The 16,559-nt window shown below is 36.7% G+C and overlaps 1 protein-coding gene across 9 annotated transcripts in view; it reads right to left on the reverse strand.

The window, feature by feature from the left end:
- Positions 1 to 16,559, reverse strand: part of Sema5c (Semaphorin 5c) — a 407,260-nt gene that overhangs the window by 128,876 nt on the left and 261,825 nt on the right. For all 9 annotated transcript variants that reach the window (XM_074140398.1, XM_074140399.1, XM_074140396.1 and 6 more), the window contains one exon: positions 5,649 to 5,748. In XM_074140398.1, coding sequence (XP_073996499.1) covers positions 5,649 to 5,748 — 100 coding nt within the window. The remainder of the gene's footprint in view (positions 1 to 5,648; positions 5,749 to 16,559) is intronic.

Raw genomic sequence — 16,559 nt, forward strand, 5'->3', positions numbered from 1 at the left:
ACACTACACTTAAAAGGACAGAACTAAACAGACGCTATCAGCTACTTAAAAGACAACAAAAGACTAATTTATACTCTATTTTGAAACCCATCTGGGCGTATGGCATAGAACTGTTCAACCAAACGCTCCAATCTCCAAAGGAGTCAATCTCTTCAATCTAAAATACTTCGAACACGCTCCATTTTATGTCTCCAACCTAACTAAACACAATAGCCTTAACTTTCGTTTTACCAAACAAGTCGCTAAATAAAACACGATACAGAAAACTTCATTTCAACCAGAAATCTCATATAAATCCTCTAGCTCCAAAATCTTTCTTCAAGAACTCTTCCTGATAACCCGGAGAAAACGTCTAAAAAGACAGTGGGCCTCGTGATTTCCCCTCCTAGTAAAGAAAATGACTAACAATCTAATGTTACCTCCGGGGTAACTTCTCCATTCGTATACTTCATTTGTTACTCTGTTATCATTGTTACTTACAGCGCCAACGCGCTGATTTTAGCACAAATAAACGCAAAAAGAAAATATAAATTTCCAGAAAACAATACTGAGGCACTCTCGCTAACAATCCGATACACTTCACTTCAAATAATTATTACCCAGATATACACCATTAACACACATAGATAAATCATCTTCCTCTGGAAACCGTACAGATTAAGAGATTATCCTTACGAGGAAGATGGAAGGAATATTCTCTGGAGAACAAAGAGAGCTTTGCATCCAGAATATGGTGTCGCATTTACATCTTCAACTAACATTTTACTCTGAGTATGATTTATTAATGTAAATGCGCAGTGAATTCGCATAGTTCTTAAGACATAGATAAATATCATTGTGATTACTGATCTGATCTGATTATATTTCTGATTGATTTTTAGTTTTATATTCCCAGTTCTTTAAAAATTTAGAAGTATGTTTATGTTAAACAAACAAAAAATTACTGTTTCGAAAACTGCGTACTATATTCTTTGCAAATGATAACGTATTTGTGGGGGGGGGCTGCCAAATTGACTTCTGGAGGGGGGCTGGGGGCGAATTCCCTCTAGATTGTTCCAAGAGTAGAACATTGAAGAGAGTACGGTTCTAAGGAGAGTACAGTTCTGAATATAAAGGTAAATAGTGTTAAGAGAGAACAGATTAGCTCTGTGGTTAAGAGTGTACTGGATTCCAACGCGGAGATCTCGGGCTCGAATCCAGTTGGCTGGACCTCAAGAGTTTTCTCTTTTTTAGGAGCTTCTTATAGCTCATTGTCTGGTAGTGAACTGATAAATCTTTTATTCAATTTAATTAGAAAGATCGTTAGTCATTTATAGTATTTGTTATAAAATAAAAGTCTGTCACTTAATTTCAAAATGGAATCCTCTCTTTTGACTAATTGATTGTTAGTAACAAAAACAAATCCATATTTTATCTGCCATTTTTAAGACCGAATTATTTTTCAGAAAATCTGGGAATTCAGGAAAATACTCAAAAAAAAAAAAAATTGTAATGATCCTTTTTTCCCCCCATGAAAAACCTTGTTTGACTATAGCATAAAATTGTACCTAAAATGTCATTAAAAGCAACTAAACATTTGGTAACGGTTCCAAAGTATGAGAAAAATAATATTTAACGAACGCTATTTTCACCAAAGCGCTGAAATAAGGATCGAAATACAGCTGTATCCTAAATTCCAGAAATTAACACCGTTAATTAGCCTTTATTCAGGCTCATTAGAGTTTGATAAAAAGAATATTTCTTTAAAAAAGAAATTACATTCCCTAATCTTTATTCTTTTTTTTTTTGCTCTAATTTTGTTAAGCTCTTTTCCTTATAAAAGAAGAAGTTGAAAGTCCTTTTCAAATTAGAGGACACATTAAATAAGTGATGAGAGTATTGGAGAGGAGAGAACAAATTTAGCCCTTAAATAGATAACTAGGAGAGAGACAGACAGAGAGAGCAGTCTATTCTCTAAGAGAGAAAATGGAAAAGTGGTATATGCGTGCGCTAAAAGCATAGTGGATTATCAGTCGCCAGGGTAGGACGGTGACATTAGGATGGGAGAACATCGTTGTCACAGTCCAAATGACAGCAGCCCGCCTGTCAAATTGATAAGTCCCCCCCAAGATATCTCTTTAGTTAGGGGCGCATGAGGAGTGAGAAAGAAATTGGATTCAGCTTGAATACGAATATATTTATTATGTAAGCTTAAGACTTAACAAATAAAAGTTTGTTAATGTAGTTTATTTAATTAATTAGAGCTAAAGAAATTTTATCCAGGACCCAATTTGGACCAAAAAATAATTTTAAACGCTCTTTCTAAATTGGCTAGAAACTTTGTGACTCTGAATATGGTAGAAAAAGTTTAATAACGTGTGCCAAACTCTGTAAAAAAACGCAACGTGAACTTTCTACAAAGCTTTGATCTCTTCTACACTTCTTTAAATGAAGCTACAAACAACTTTACATTTAACGTCAGACAATTCTTACATTCGGATTAGCCAATTAGAGTGCACCTATATTCTGAAGTTACGTTCCAAATTTCCATCGTAAAAGAAGCATCATTTTAATGCCACGTTCATGTACAATGTAGTGCCGAGGTTCTAATCTACGTACAGGTAAAAACGGAAGTCTCAGTATAAATGAATTTTATTACTAAACGAAGGGATTTAAAAATCTTGTTCAATGTAAATATGGGATAAGTAATTTTGTAAAATAAGTAATAAGTAATTTTGTGACTTAAATAGAATTTTGTACTTCACGGATTCGTATTACCTTCTTATATAATCCGCTTCCTCCTTTAGTTGAGACAACGACTTGATTATTACTACAAGAAAATTCGATTTCAAATTTGATAAAAACCAATAAAAAATCAATCTTGCAAAGTATACAAAAAAACACTGAATGTTCTTTGCAACACTAAAGAAAATGAAGAAAACTAAATGCACAAAAAATGGATTCATAACGAAATATTAAGAGATACTCTCTCAAATTCCGCTGGTTGTTAAGTTAGGACGGAAGTCGAAAAGATCTTAAACGAAGTAGTAGCCAACTGGATTATGCTGGTGTCTTTAAGACAATTGCTGCCTTATTTGAACATTCTCCTACATGCAACTTTTAAAGTGCAAACTGCAGGCATAAAAAAAATCTACCTATTTACCTGTACCCTTAGTTTTCGTTAATTGAACGGTGCCTAATCATTTGATATCCATACAGCTTTCATTGAATGTACCAGTGGAACACTTTCGGTTAAAAGTCAAGATATTTCCAAATCGTGAACGTAGCCAAATGTATCAGGTCAATTAATGATTAATACATTCGAAATAAATAAAAAAAATATATTTAAGACAGATGAAGAGATAGATACACCAAATGAGAAGTATGAACCATAAGAAGGTTACACTCTGTTATCACTACAATCAGCTGATTGTAGTAATGGAAACCCATGCCTTCTTGATCGTCTTTTATTTACGTGTTTTCCATATTTAGCTCAAGTTATTTCGTATCTATTCTGTAATTAATTGAGGTGCACATCTTTGAAGTATAGCTTTGCCTATATAGGATCAATATGGGTAATTAATCTTTGATATTCTTGGACCAAAATTGGCTGCTTTTAAATCTATATTGAGGAGAGCTAAAGTTGGCAACAATGTCTGAGAGAATACGACACAGAAGAAGAAATATTTCAATGTATATCCGCCTTAAGCTAAAGGACATTGATTTTAATTGGTAAGTTTTCTGCCAATCTAATTAAATGAGCCAATGAACGCACTTGATGAGGATCATAGAAAGGTAACAATTGTTTTTTTTCAATATCAGCAAAACTAACCAATTTAATATATTTAGAAAAAGTGATTACATCACAAATGACTAATTTATCTGTTTGTGCAACAATGGAGAACAATAAAATGAAGACTTATCGAAGGTAAAATTCATCGTCAACTGAGAATAGCCGATAAAATAAATTTTACACTTTGTATACCAAGTAGTAATGCCGTAATTAGCGAAAACGCTCTAGAGAGCTTGGGACTGTGTGTAGAAAGGGACAATGAGTAGGTGGTTGGTTGTACTTACAAACAGGACTCTGGGCGCACTGGTTAGAGCTATAAACGGTCCTGGTTAGAGAAACACGTTTTCAGTCTGTAATTACCAAGTTAGGGGGAAGAAGGCCATAGCATTAATTCAATGTTACAAAACTGGGGCACAGGATTAATCGAGAACAAAACTTTCGTTCAAATTATAAATACAAATGACAGAGTAAGTTTCGATCTAATTATCTTATATTGTATGATTCTTGATTTGCCGAAAAATGTTCACTAAAATGCTAAGATTTTTTCGAAATTTGGTAGCAAAAAAAAAGGGACATATAATTTTTCTTCTTCTTCCCATGGTGCTACAGTCCTATAGTAGGTCCTGGACCTCATTCAAGAGAGAGTGCCACTCTTCCCTATCCTCGGCTTTGAGGCGCCATCTTCTAACACCCACCTTTCGCAGATCTCTTTCTGCGTCATACAACCATCTTATCCTGGGACGACCTCTACGTCCTGCGCCCCTCGGGTGTCCATATAATACTTTTCTTCGAACACGGATGATGGGACATCCGTTCAACATGGCCGAGCCACCTCAGCTTACCTTTTTTGATACAAGAAACTATGTCGGGTGTAGATTTTTTGAGTTCTTCATTCTTTCGAATATAGATTCTTCGCAACACTTTTTCACTCCCATATCCTAAGCATATTCTCGCATTCTTCTTGTGTCATTGCCCAGGTCTCTCGCTACCATACATCACTACCGGTCTTATTATAATTTTCGCCGGACGTGACAAATTCATAAATCGCAAAACTTTTTGTAACGCATATATAAACACCTGTTTTCTGCATTTACTCTTCCTTTAGATTTCAGCGGTTATGTCAGAATTTGCTGTCAGTACGAAGCCAAGGTATTTGAATTTATCGCACGTGGAGAAGGTATAATTGAGAATCTGAACTATAATTTTCTGAAATACAATTTCTAACTTTATAAAATGAGCCCATGGAAACTGACGATTTTAACAGAATTTTCCGGTGGTAAATGTAACTAAAAATGTAAAAGTACATCGATACAAATAACTGGAAAAACATACGTACTCATACAAACTATAGTTTCTCCTGAACAGTGTTAAAACTAATCCATTGTAAGCACTCCATTTATTTCAAACAAAATAGAACAACCAAACTGTAAATTTCCAAGTCCTCACGACTTAAAAAGAGTAAAACAAAATGGTAGGCAATCAATTTCAATAATCACTATAAGAACCCACAATCTTGCTGAACATGATGGAATGAATGTTCGCGCGATACTTGATTAGTCATCATTGTCCAATAATTATCCATCATTTTCATTAGAAAACGCTCATGACTCATTGGGCAGTTTTACAAAAGCAATTACGGGACCGTTACTCCAAGAAATGAAAGAAGAAAGCAATTTTACAAAATAAAAGTTTATTCCCTATCTTCAGCTTTATCATCATTCTTCAATAGATTCAAAGACTGTGTGATAAACTTCACAATTTAGTAATCAGCAATTATTTATACAAGTTTTCTTTATTCTTTTGAATAAATAAAAAAGAAAAAGCATGCAAAATCAAAATTCATAAGAATAGAATAATAAAATAGAGATTCTCTTACCTTGCTCCGACAATCACTTGATTGCGGGAAATATCGAACAGTAATTGAGAATATCCGGTTATGGTGGGGTCAGAGAATCTGACAGCTGACATCATTAGATCTGTAACAAAGTAAACAAAGTTTCCCAATTAGAATACAGAATTCATTGGCTGTTAAAATTATTATAACGGGCTCTTTGTGACGGGCCTACAAACATTCAATTAAGAATAGAATCATTCTTATGGTACGAATAATGGGAGACTGATTTTTGACTCTAGCCTGAAAATGGAAAAAAAATCACAAGTTCACTCATTCATGGAGTCCGACCGGAAATCAGCGATCAAAATTTTCCTCTACCGGAAATATCCCCAGTTTCTCTTTCTATAGCTTCCTGAAGCGGCAAACTGAGGGAACTGAAAAAAGATCAGTGGAAGTACGAATCCGCTGTATGAATTTAATTGCAAGCGCATTCATTTTTTCAGGACAGACACTCTATCACAGGGGTCCCCGAACTTTTTACACAGGGAACCAGTTCACTGTCGCACAGACCGTTGGAGGGCTGGACTATAAAACAAACTACTTTAGGGTAAAAAAAAACGGGAACAAATAGAATATTGAAAATAAAGAACAAGTAAATTTAAATCAACAAACTGCCCAGTATTTCTGTGGGAATTATGGGCCTGCTTTTGGCTAATGAGATGGTCAATGTCCGGTTTAGTTTATAGTGACTGTTTTCGGAGCCGGTGACGCGTGCACCCCGCGTTATCAGAAGTAGTTCTGTACATGAGCGACGCAGCGCTTTCACGCCACGGCTACATATAGTGCTTCTCTCACTGACCACCAATGAAAGAGATGCCCCTTCCGGAAGTGCGGCGGGGGCCGGATAAATGTCCTCAGGGGGCCGCTTGTAGCCCGCGGGCCGTAGTTTGGGGATCCCTGCTCTATTACTTCCCCATTGTAATTTTGAAAGACGCAATACTAAGTGTCATGCAACCTGTACCCCAAGAATGGATGGCTCAAGGTGGCAGACCGGTGTCATGAATGGAGTTTTCAAAGTGCCAAGCACTGGCAATAAGCTTTTCCACCTTTTCTACTTGACTGAAGCAAGCTGGGTGAAGGGAACGCGTTGTAAACTTCTTCAGAATGTCAGAGGGAATTCGATTCCAATCGGTGGGGGATATTATGGTAATACGGTTGCCAAATCTGCTGGATGATCTTCAGGGACTGGGGTAATTTTAACAGATTTTGAAGAGGCATATGCCTTTTTTGTTGCTCAGATCTTGAGAGAAAAGAGAAGCTTTTTGGATGTAGAAAACGACTGCCCTTAATTGTGATTTTCCTAGACATTCCCTAGAACTACTTCCGAATTTAGGATACCACCTGCCACCATAGAAAAATCGAAGGAGCAAAGGTGAAACTCCTGAGTGAAAACTGAACATCCTCTAAGAACAGTTCGATTTACCAACGATTTCAAATCTCGTTAACCAACTACAAAACAATAATCAGCTGCTTAGGTTCAACTTTTGGAAACAGCTGTAAGATAGCTACCAGCTGTTCGTCATGATTTCAATAAATAAGACTTATTAAACTAGATGGCCGTGACCGCCTTTTTTTCTGTAAATGTATGCATTATATTGCAATACACTACGATAAAATGTATGCATAGGAACTTCAAGGAAAGATACAATCATAGGAATATACAGAATTAATTAACAAATTACGGGAATATAATTAATTACTAGGTTACCATTAATAATAACTAATATTGATCATTAGAGTGAATGAATTATGCAACTGCAATTAACTAATAATTATTATGTATAGATTTATTAATTTAATTAATAAGTCAAAAGTTGTTACAGATTATTATCCTAATTAATTTGGGGACGATGGCCAAGGCAGATGAATGGACCATTTCGATTTTTTGAACGGAAGATATTCCTACACACGATGGGCTGAAACGGAGAATTAGGAAAAATCAGGAATTGTACGCTCTCTTCATGGATCCTGGTGAAGTAAAGATAATAAAGCTAGGCAGACGGCGATGGGCAGGACATGTAGCTAGCATGGGAGAAGGAGAAGATGGAAATTCCTAGGAAGGTACTAGAAGGAAGCGAGCAAGGATCCAGGCAGACCAAAGCAGGATAGTGTGGCAAAGGATGCTGCATGTATGTTAGGATTTCGATATTGGAGGGCAGCTGCGCAGGAAAGAGACGTCTTGAGGAGTCCCAGACTCTACTTGAGTTATAGCGCCATTTAATAAGAAGAATTTGGGAGGGAACAATTAACCGAAGTGATCATCTGCTTCTGCAGAATAATTTTTGCGCAGTTTTTAAGGAGATTATATGCTAAACTTTGGCGAAATTATTAATATTAAGTGCCCTGAAATGGGTACCAGAAAATAGTGAAACTGAAAGACAAAGAGTAATGCAGTTCCAAAAGGATTCATTTGGACTGGAGATTTGGTGAAGACGCAGAGCTGTTCATGTACAAGATTGTCTAGTTCGACTGGAGGAGATGAAGTAGTGGTATATATATTTTTTTTTCTCTGAAATAGCGTCCCCCAGGATCGTCTGTATTCGTTTTGGATAGAAGTTTTTATAGAGGGCCAAAGTTGGCTAGCAGCCCACTAAACCAACCTTTAAGACCACCTCCAGGTCCCCCCTCCACCCACAGCTTCAGTTCGCTAGCTATACCCAGAGGACTGTCTCTCTCTCTCTCTCTCTCTCTCGTTCTCCCAGTCTATCCTGGTCTCTGTGTTATTCTTCCCTTTGCCATTCGCACAAAGCATTATTCTTCAGCCTGTACAGTCTTAACGGCGCAGTAGTACCACACTCTCCCACTAGCTTAACACTTTCGCACGCGCACACGCTCAGTAGGGCGCTTGGCGCCCCTCACATTGAATAAAAGGGAGAGAAAAAAAAGAAGCAGCAATAGTTCTTAAACCCTTTCCTGTCTCACATCCCTTTCACCAAAACCCCGCAGAATCTCTCCCACCTTTTTCTGCGCCCATCCCATCCCGTCCTTCACGGGAAAACCCAATCTTATTTCATATACTTATTGTTTTATTTCGCACACATTCCACCTCCACCACCTTCCTGGTTAAGACTTGAAACGAATGGGTTAGCCGTCCTATGAAGACCTTGTCCAGGAAAACTATTGTAACAGTCGTTTCATTTTTTCATATTCCCCTTATTTTTCACCAGAAACTTTTCTCATGAAGAGTTTTATATCTGTATATATGATATCCGCAAAATTTTCTACCTTTTTCAATAGCCCGAATTCTTGAACAAGACAGATACACCCTGGTTCACATAACAAACTGACCGAATGATAGTTTTGGTTTTCGACCCTTGTTAATTGATGATTTTGGGGAATATGGAGGTGGAATGCGGTCAATAAATTCAAAAAGAAATTTTGTTTCTTCATACCGACATCCCGGTACATATATTACCTTCTTCAGGGTCTGTACAAAAGGAATGTTACACTAATATGGTAGGGTTGTCAAAACAACAACAATTTGACATCACTTCCCCATATTTGCAACAAATACCAACAGAAACAAACAAATTAAACAACAAAAACCATCCATTAACTTTAGGACAGACACGAGAACAACCTTTCAAATTTCTACAACATTCTTCAGACAGTAACTAAAACTGTTACTCACCAAATACCTTAGGCTTTCCCAGCCCTATGGTTTTTCACCCCTCCCTTACCTCTCAATATAAACCCGCTTTTCCATGAATCCTCAACAGTTATGGTGATGTAGCTTAACGTTAAAACTCCAAAATTTTACAATGTAAGTCATTTTCAAATATTTTTTTAATAGACAATTTCAAAATATTTATATATTTTTTTTATTTTACTCAGTTTTAATCTATATTTTGTTGTAAAATTCCTTTTGTACAGACCCTGAAGAAGGTAATATATTTACCGAAACGTTGGTATGTTGGTAATATATATTTAATTACCGCACCTCAATCTTATTGATGTGAGATAAGCCTTGCTCAAGTTTCATGGAAGGTATTCTATATAATCAAGCAAGAATCAATCAACAATCAATTTTTACATTATTCCAATGAATTCAACCAATCAAGAGCCTTATTACTGCAATGTTTCATCTTCGTGCTCTATTTTCACTAATCAGCTGACAGAAAGGTTATAATAGTAACAAACCAGCTGTACGATAATGTACATTTTATTAATTACTTAAAATTTTTTATTTTTCTTAAAATTTATTTCGTTATTTACTATCTGTATATACATTCAATATATAAAATAAGTAAATAGGAAGAATAAAAAATAAATGAATGCGTGAAAGGCAGGAGGAGAGAAACTACCCAGCGGTAGCACTCTCTATAGGATATTAATGGTGTTTAGGTCTTCAGACTGCAAGGAAGTCAGGGGCCACTGGCGATTTAGTCGGCGAGTATTGTTAAGAATGTCAGAGGAAGCGATAAACTACTGGATGAGAGGATTAGAACAAGTAAAGAGAGAGAGCAGTATGAAACTTGTGATATTTCGTCTTGGCAAGTTGTTTGTACGAAGGGGGATGTTGAGGTCGTTGTGAAGAGTCACGTAGAAAGGAGCATCAGCTATCTGGTAGCACTGTGTGTGACTGTATCCAGTGGTAGCACTCTCTACAGGATATAATGATCTTTAGGTGTTCAGACAGCAATGTTAGGGATGTCAGAGGAGGCTAAGAGACTGTACAAGAGGATTTGAGCAAGTAGAGAGAGAGCAGTAAAAGTAAAGTAAAGTAATCGCCTATTTTTTCAGGCGGGGTTTAATGTCCAACTACCAATTAGGTGACGTGGACGGAGGCGACTAGCAAAAGTACTTTACTGTAAATTTCTCACATTAACCATTAAATAAAATCCAAGGCCTAAGACCGGAAATCGAATCCAGTACCACAATACATATTAGCTTCGCAGGTCTCGCCTCTAACCGCTCGGCTACCGTGGCGCCCAAGAGAGAGCTGTATGGAACTGGTGATATTTTAGTCTTGGTGTACGAATGGAGTTGTTGATGAGATCGTTGTGAAGAGTGAGTCACGTAGAAAGAAGCAACAGCTATCTGTCGGAGGAGTTAAGAAATAAAAACACAGTTAATAGAAACTGTAATGGTGATTCCAACAATTTGGAAATTTAGTTAATCTACCCAACGTTGAGTTCAATTTACCGGCGAAGGAAGAATTTTAGTAAGACACAATCTAGATAAGTCTTAACATCAAACTAAGTTATACTTGAAAGTTAAAAGATGTTACCACTTATTGTTCTACTGAACAAAATAAGAAACAGGAACAGCCCTGTAAAAAAGATCTATTGTAACGTTCCTTTTCCGTTTTGAAAGGACTATCACCTACCCGGAGGAGAATTGTAATGGTGTTGGAGCAATGTAAGAACATGTAAAATAAAATACACTAAGCTCTAAAGATGAACAAGAATGACCATGCTCTTTTTTTCTCATAACATGCACACATACTAAGAAATATATAAAAATCTTATGTACATGATACTATAGGGGCATCCCATACCGTATCCTTTCTTTAAAAGAAAGAAAAAAAGACAGGACAATAATAAGTGTGTGAAATACTATCCTTGCGCTGGTAGCAGGACAGACTTCTTGTTCAACCTCGTTTTTTTTTTATTTTATTTTATTTTTTTAGCTAGAGCCCTTTTTCTATTGTCTTCTGGGGTTGGCCCTCATGTGTTATGGCCCAGAGATTCTACGTACAACGAAATATCACGGGCTACAATTCATTTTTTGTTTTTACGATTATCGCTGGTGTCACTTCCTTTTCCTTTTTTTGAAAAAAGTTAGTTGAGTGTAAAATAAAATAAAAAAGGGAATAGTTATTCCTAAACATTAATATCTTGGGATGTTAAAATTTTTGCTGCAGTTTGGGTGGAGGGAATCTGCAAAACGAAATAATAAATTTAATCTCTATTTTCTCTTATCTGAGCAGCTTCTACTGAGGTGGACAGTGTTGACTGTGACGAGGACAGCGCTTCCGGAGAGGACGTCGCCATGTACTGAATAAAAAAAAAAATGAGAAAAAACGTTGATGCGCTTTAAATTGAAAATGAATGCATAATGCAGTTTTTTCCTAAAAAAAGTGTAAAAAAAAAGGGATTATTACACCTCAAAACCAAGCAACTGCGTCCAGCGCAAACTGGTTAACCTAGATTTGCGATAGCTCATTGCAACGTTGCGGCTAAGGATGTTACTTCTCGGGGAGGAGTGAGGGGTAGCCACAATAGATCCAAAGGAGTAGCAGTGGTGTAGGCCTTGAGGCCGCCCTAGTTTAATCTAATCTAACATTGCGGAGCAGGGAGCCAAAAATCATGACGTGATCTTAAAAAGATCTAGTGTGGCTATCTAGTGAGATTACAGGAACTGTTATTTGCTTTCCGGTATGGAGGAGACGAACGGAGGAGGAGAAGAGACTGGAGCCCGGATCTTAAGATTCAGATTTGCTCTTCAACAAAAAAAAAAAAAAAAAAAATTGGTAAGAAAATGCAGCTTCTGAAACAGCTTAAAAGATATTAATTTTCCTTTTAAATTCCAAACAGAGAATAAAGCATTGGTAGTATCATTGACTTTATCCATCATAGCCTGCAAGTTTATTGTATCCCTGATCGGTTACAGGCTATCATCCTTATCAATGGTTAGAGCAGACTCTGGGGATTAAAGTATCCCGATCAGGAAAACGATGAAAAAAGTCTGTTTTTTTTCCAGCACTGAGTAACTAACCGAATTTTCAAAAGTAGTCATTAGATTAGATTATCGAGCTATGCCCCACGACACCGCAGCCACAAGAGGCTTATTGTGCCATCCACTTTTTGGATCTAGTCGACGAAAACTGCCCTACTAAAGAGGTTGAAGACTTTCCTTACTAGTTCTTTTTGCGCTACTATCTTCTTTGGTCTCAAAGATCCATTCAACCAACAACAAGTGAAAGGCCGTTTCCTTCTTATCCTGTCGAACGGTTCCCCGAGCTAATAAGCCCCCCTTCTTGTACAGATAACTATGCATCTATGTGTACTGTGTAAATTTTTTAAGGGTGTTACAAGGTATGTTGCTCATGTTCATGCTGTTAGGCTGGGATAACCCGCAGGGACGCCAAGTACCCTGAAGAAGTGGCTAATCCTTCCCCTCTAGGGTTAAAAGTAGTCATAGTTAGGCTGGGTCAGTATGGCTCACATCTATGACTCATGCACACTTCAGGTTTAACCATATTGTAAATCTGGAAACTCCAGTGAGGCTGTTTACGCCTCCCAGATGGCTATTTCTCTACGAAGATGCACTGATACTTAAGAGGGCCACAATAGATTATTTAAGTCGCAGAGGATTTGCTTCTTTTTTTTCTTTTTGTAAGGCCACTTCTTCTTCAAGTAGAAGTCCTGGACCCTAACGTGGAAGTAATGAACTAGGTTCCGTTTTTTAAAATTTGGATTTTTTTTGTTTGTTAAGGAAGCTTTAATGGGAGCAATTATTTGAAAGATTCAACTGCCGCTTAAGTCTTTCGACATCAATTTGATACAATGTCCATTGTCAGTAATAGAATAGTAATGTTGATGAGACTATCATTATAAAGCCCGCATACGTAGTTAAAAAAAAAAAAATTGGTTAAAGAGAGCTCAGATTATGTCCCAAGCAGAGTACAGCAATAGATACCGGAAGTAGTCTCGTGAGAAGAATCTGTCTCCAACTGTACTGTTCCGCTTAGTCTGTCGAATGGACCAAAGCATCAGCCAAGATTAGAAACTAACAGTAGAGACTCTGTTATAGATAAATTCTAAAAATAAAATACGATTGCTGAAATCACAATTCTCTTTTGTAATTTATCTTTGGTACGAAGAAGGAAAAGACGACTGTTATTTATCAAACAATTATTTGAAGAAAATGAAGTTATAAAAGAGAATAGACACGACAAAAGCTCTTAAAGTTTGAAATTAATTATATAAAAGTATTTCTAAAAACAGATCCCTTCGCATCCTTCCTCTTTTACAGATTCAACAATTTAAGATAATGAATTTCCCAAACGTTGATTATGAAATTAAAATTCAATCTATCTCTATAATGAATTGTTACAGTTAAAAAGTGGATAGCATGAAATGAATTGGATTGGAAATCTAGCAATTAAAAGATGGTATCATCTTTTATTAGGCTCCAAAAGGAAGTTGGAGACGAGAGGAAATTATAATTTGAATGATTAAAAGTAACAGCAATAAAAAGAACAGGAAAAAAAATACAAGAATTGTGTAATGGTTCTGAGATGGGCCACAGCTTCTTCGTTTACTTGCTTTTAATTATGAAGCCCCCTAATTGATGTAATTATCTGGGGGGGAGCCCCCTAAAATATATTTTTGGGGGAAAAGAATATTTTCAAGTTAAAGTTCCAAAAAAAAGAGAGAGGGAAAGGTTTTTCTTTTCTTTTTTCTTTTTTAAATAAGAAAAATCATTACGCTTCATTTAATGTATTGTGCCATTGTTATTAGAATAAAGAGTTACGGCTGATTGTCTTTGAAAAAAACCAGAGAGCTTTTCCTGGACCCTGAAAAAGGAAAACTGGATTTTCCTGAGAAGAAAAATGCATTTGCAATAAAAGCAAGCAAGGACTTCCATTGCTAGGACGACAGCTTTTCACCTGGGTCAACATAATTTTCGTTTACTCAAATTGATTTGACAAAAAATTAAAAAACTCTTACTATTCCAACGTTAAACATCAATCATCAGGCCCTAATTTAAGGAATGTTCACATGTATTATTGTTTTTTTGTTTTTTTTAAACTAAAACTCTTCTTTCTTATTCCAGTTCTTCCAGGTACTGGAGGATTTGCAGCCTCTACTTCACTTCTTCTTCATCAGTTCGCCCATATTTCTAGAGCATTCCAATTACTAGTGATTGCCACTTTCAACTTTATTCTTTTCTTATTTATTACTTCAGAAGATTCTCAAAAACTTGGTTACTTCATTTTTCTTTTTTAATAATTCTTTATAAGCTTCTTCTTCTTCTTCTTCTTCTGTCCAAGAACTTATATCGTAAGAGTCGTCTAATTGGGTAGAAGACATTTTTTAAGTTTGAAAGTTTTTCTATAAAACCGGAACTCTAATTTCATTCATACTTATTTCTTTTTTACTTCCTTTTTATAAGGTAAGAAAATTATTGAAGACTATTAAATGAAATCGATTCAGGGTATTAAGGGGAGCCCCCTAAAATATATTTTTGGGGGAAAAGAATATTTTCAAGTTAAAGTTCCAAAAAAAAGAGAGAGGGAAAGGTTTTTCTTTTCTTTTTTCTTTTTTAAATAAGAAAAATCATTACGCTTCATTTAATGTATTGTACCATTGTTATTAGAATAGTTACTAATAGTAATTAGAATAGGTTTGGTCTGCGGTGAAGATCGCCGTGGTTGTAGGAAAATAGTGTAGTAGTACAAAGTGTGGGCCTACCGAGCCTCTACCTTTCTAGCCGTGTACGTTCCATGTACACAACTGTACCAACAAAAATGGGCAACGAAATCTACAACTACAATTCCTAAATGACAAATCTCGGCCTGCAACCAAACATAACAACAAAGACAAACCCTCGAAGCCATTCTTTTAATCAGGAAAAGAAGCCATCCACTTTCTTAATTACAAAAAAATATTATGTTGAAACTTTCACTCTATCTTCTTAGGCCAATTAAGTTCATTTAAGTATAATGTACGGTGGTTTTCCGTCCTTTATACATCATAAAGAAAGGGTGAAATGTGTTTCTTAGATTCCAAGTTAATGAATACTCCATAAACGAAAGTAAAGTAGAGTAATGCCTAATTTTTAAGAGACAGGCTTTACGTCCAACTTCCGATTAATACTTGTGCACAAGTAAACAAAAAAATAGTTACAAAATTCGCTACGGCGCAGCATCCAAATCAAAAGTAGAATTGAGAGAAATCAAACGCAACAGGAAGGCCAATCAGTCTAAAGTACTATCAGTCTAAAATACTTCACCAATTCCAAGAAGTGGACCAATTAGAACAAAAACTGGCCCGCGATAGTGTACTTACTACCAAATCTAAAGGCTTAGATCGCACGTTGTGGGTGTGCAGGATTCCAGATTGCGAGGTTTGTAATTCAGGAAATATGACCTGTAGCAGAAGGATGTAAAGTATTTTTCTTTTTTGTTCACTATCTCCAGAATAGGGTTATCAGTGATATTGTTGAGGGGGATACGCTAGAAATGCACAGAGGAAGGAAACGGCAGGAAGTTCTACATTTGACGTTAACAGATGGTTAATGACTGTTCAAATATTGTAACGTGCATTCGCTGGAATGGGCCAGTGGGATATCCTATTTCGTGAACGTGAAAGATTCCCTCAAACTAATGTATTAAATGGCTAGCCACCAGTAGATAATGTATCCGGTAGCCAGAGGGTCAGGATCTGTGAGGTCGAAGTGCAGTGGCGTAACTACAACGCGCCTCTCCTCCTCCTCGTTCAGAACTCGTAACAGACCCAACATACAATCCCTGGGCCTCCCTGCAACATACTGTTGTTCACCCTACCTACACATCGTCTACTAGCCACCCCCGTTCAATGTAGCAGTAGGGTGAACAACAGACAGAGCCACACCACCTCGCCATGGAATACATTATAAGTCCTCCGCGGAGACTGCACTTAGGGTGATAAATTATTTAATAAATAATTTCAGTGAGATGTGTCTAGCGGGGGAAATAACATTTTGCGGATATGGGTTTGGTCTGCGGTGAAGGACGCCGTGGTTGCAGGGAATATAGTGTAGTACAAAGTGTGGGCCTACCACCGAGCCTCTACCTTTCTAGCCGTGTACGTTCCATGTACACAACTGTACCAACAAAAAGGGCAACGAAATCTACAACTACAATTCCTAAATGACAAATCTCGGCCTGCAACCAAACATAAC

This window comes from Rhodnius prolixus, unplaced genomic scaffold, assembly GCF_049639745.1.
Source record: "Rhodnius prolixus isolate KJV_2025 unplaced genomic scaffold, Rpr scaffold_6, whole genome shotgun sequence".
NCBI lineage: Eukaryota > Metazoa > Arthropoda > Insecta > Hemiptera > Reduviidae > Rhodnius > Rhodnius prolixus.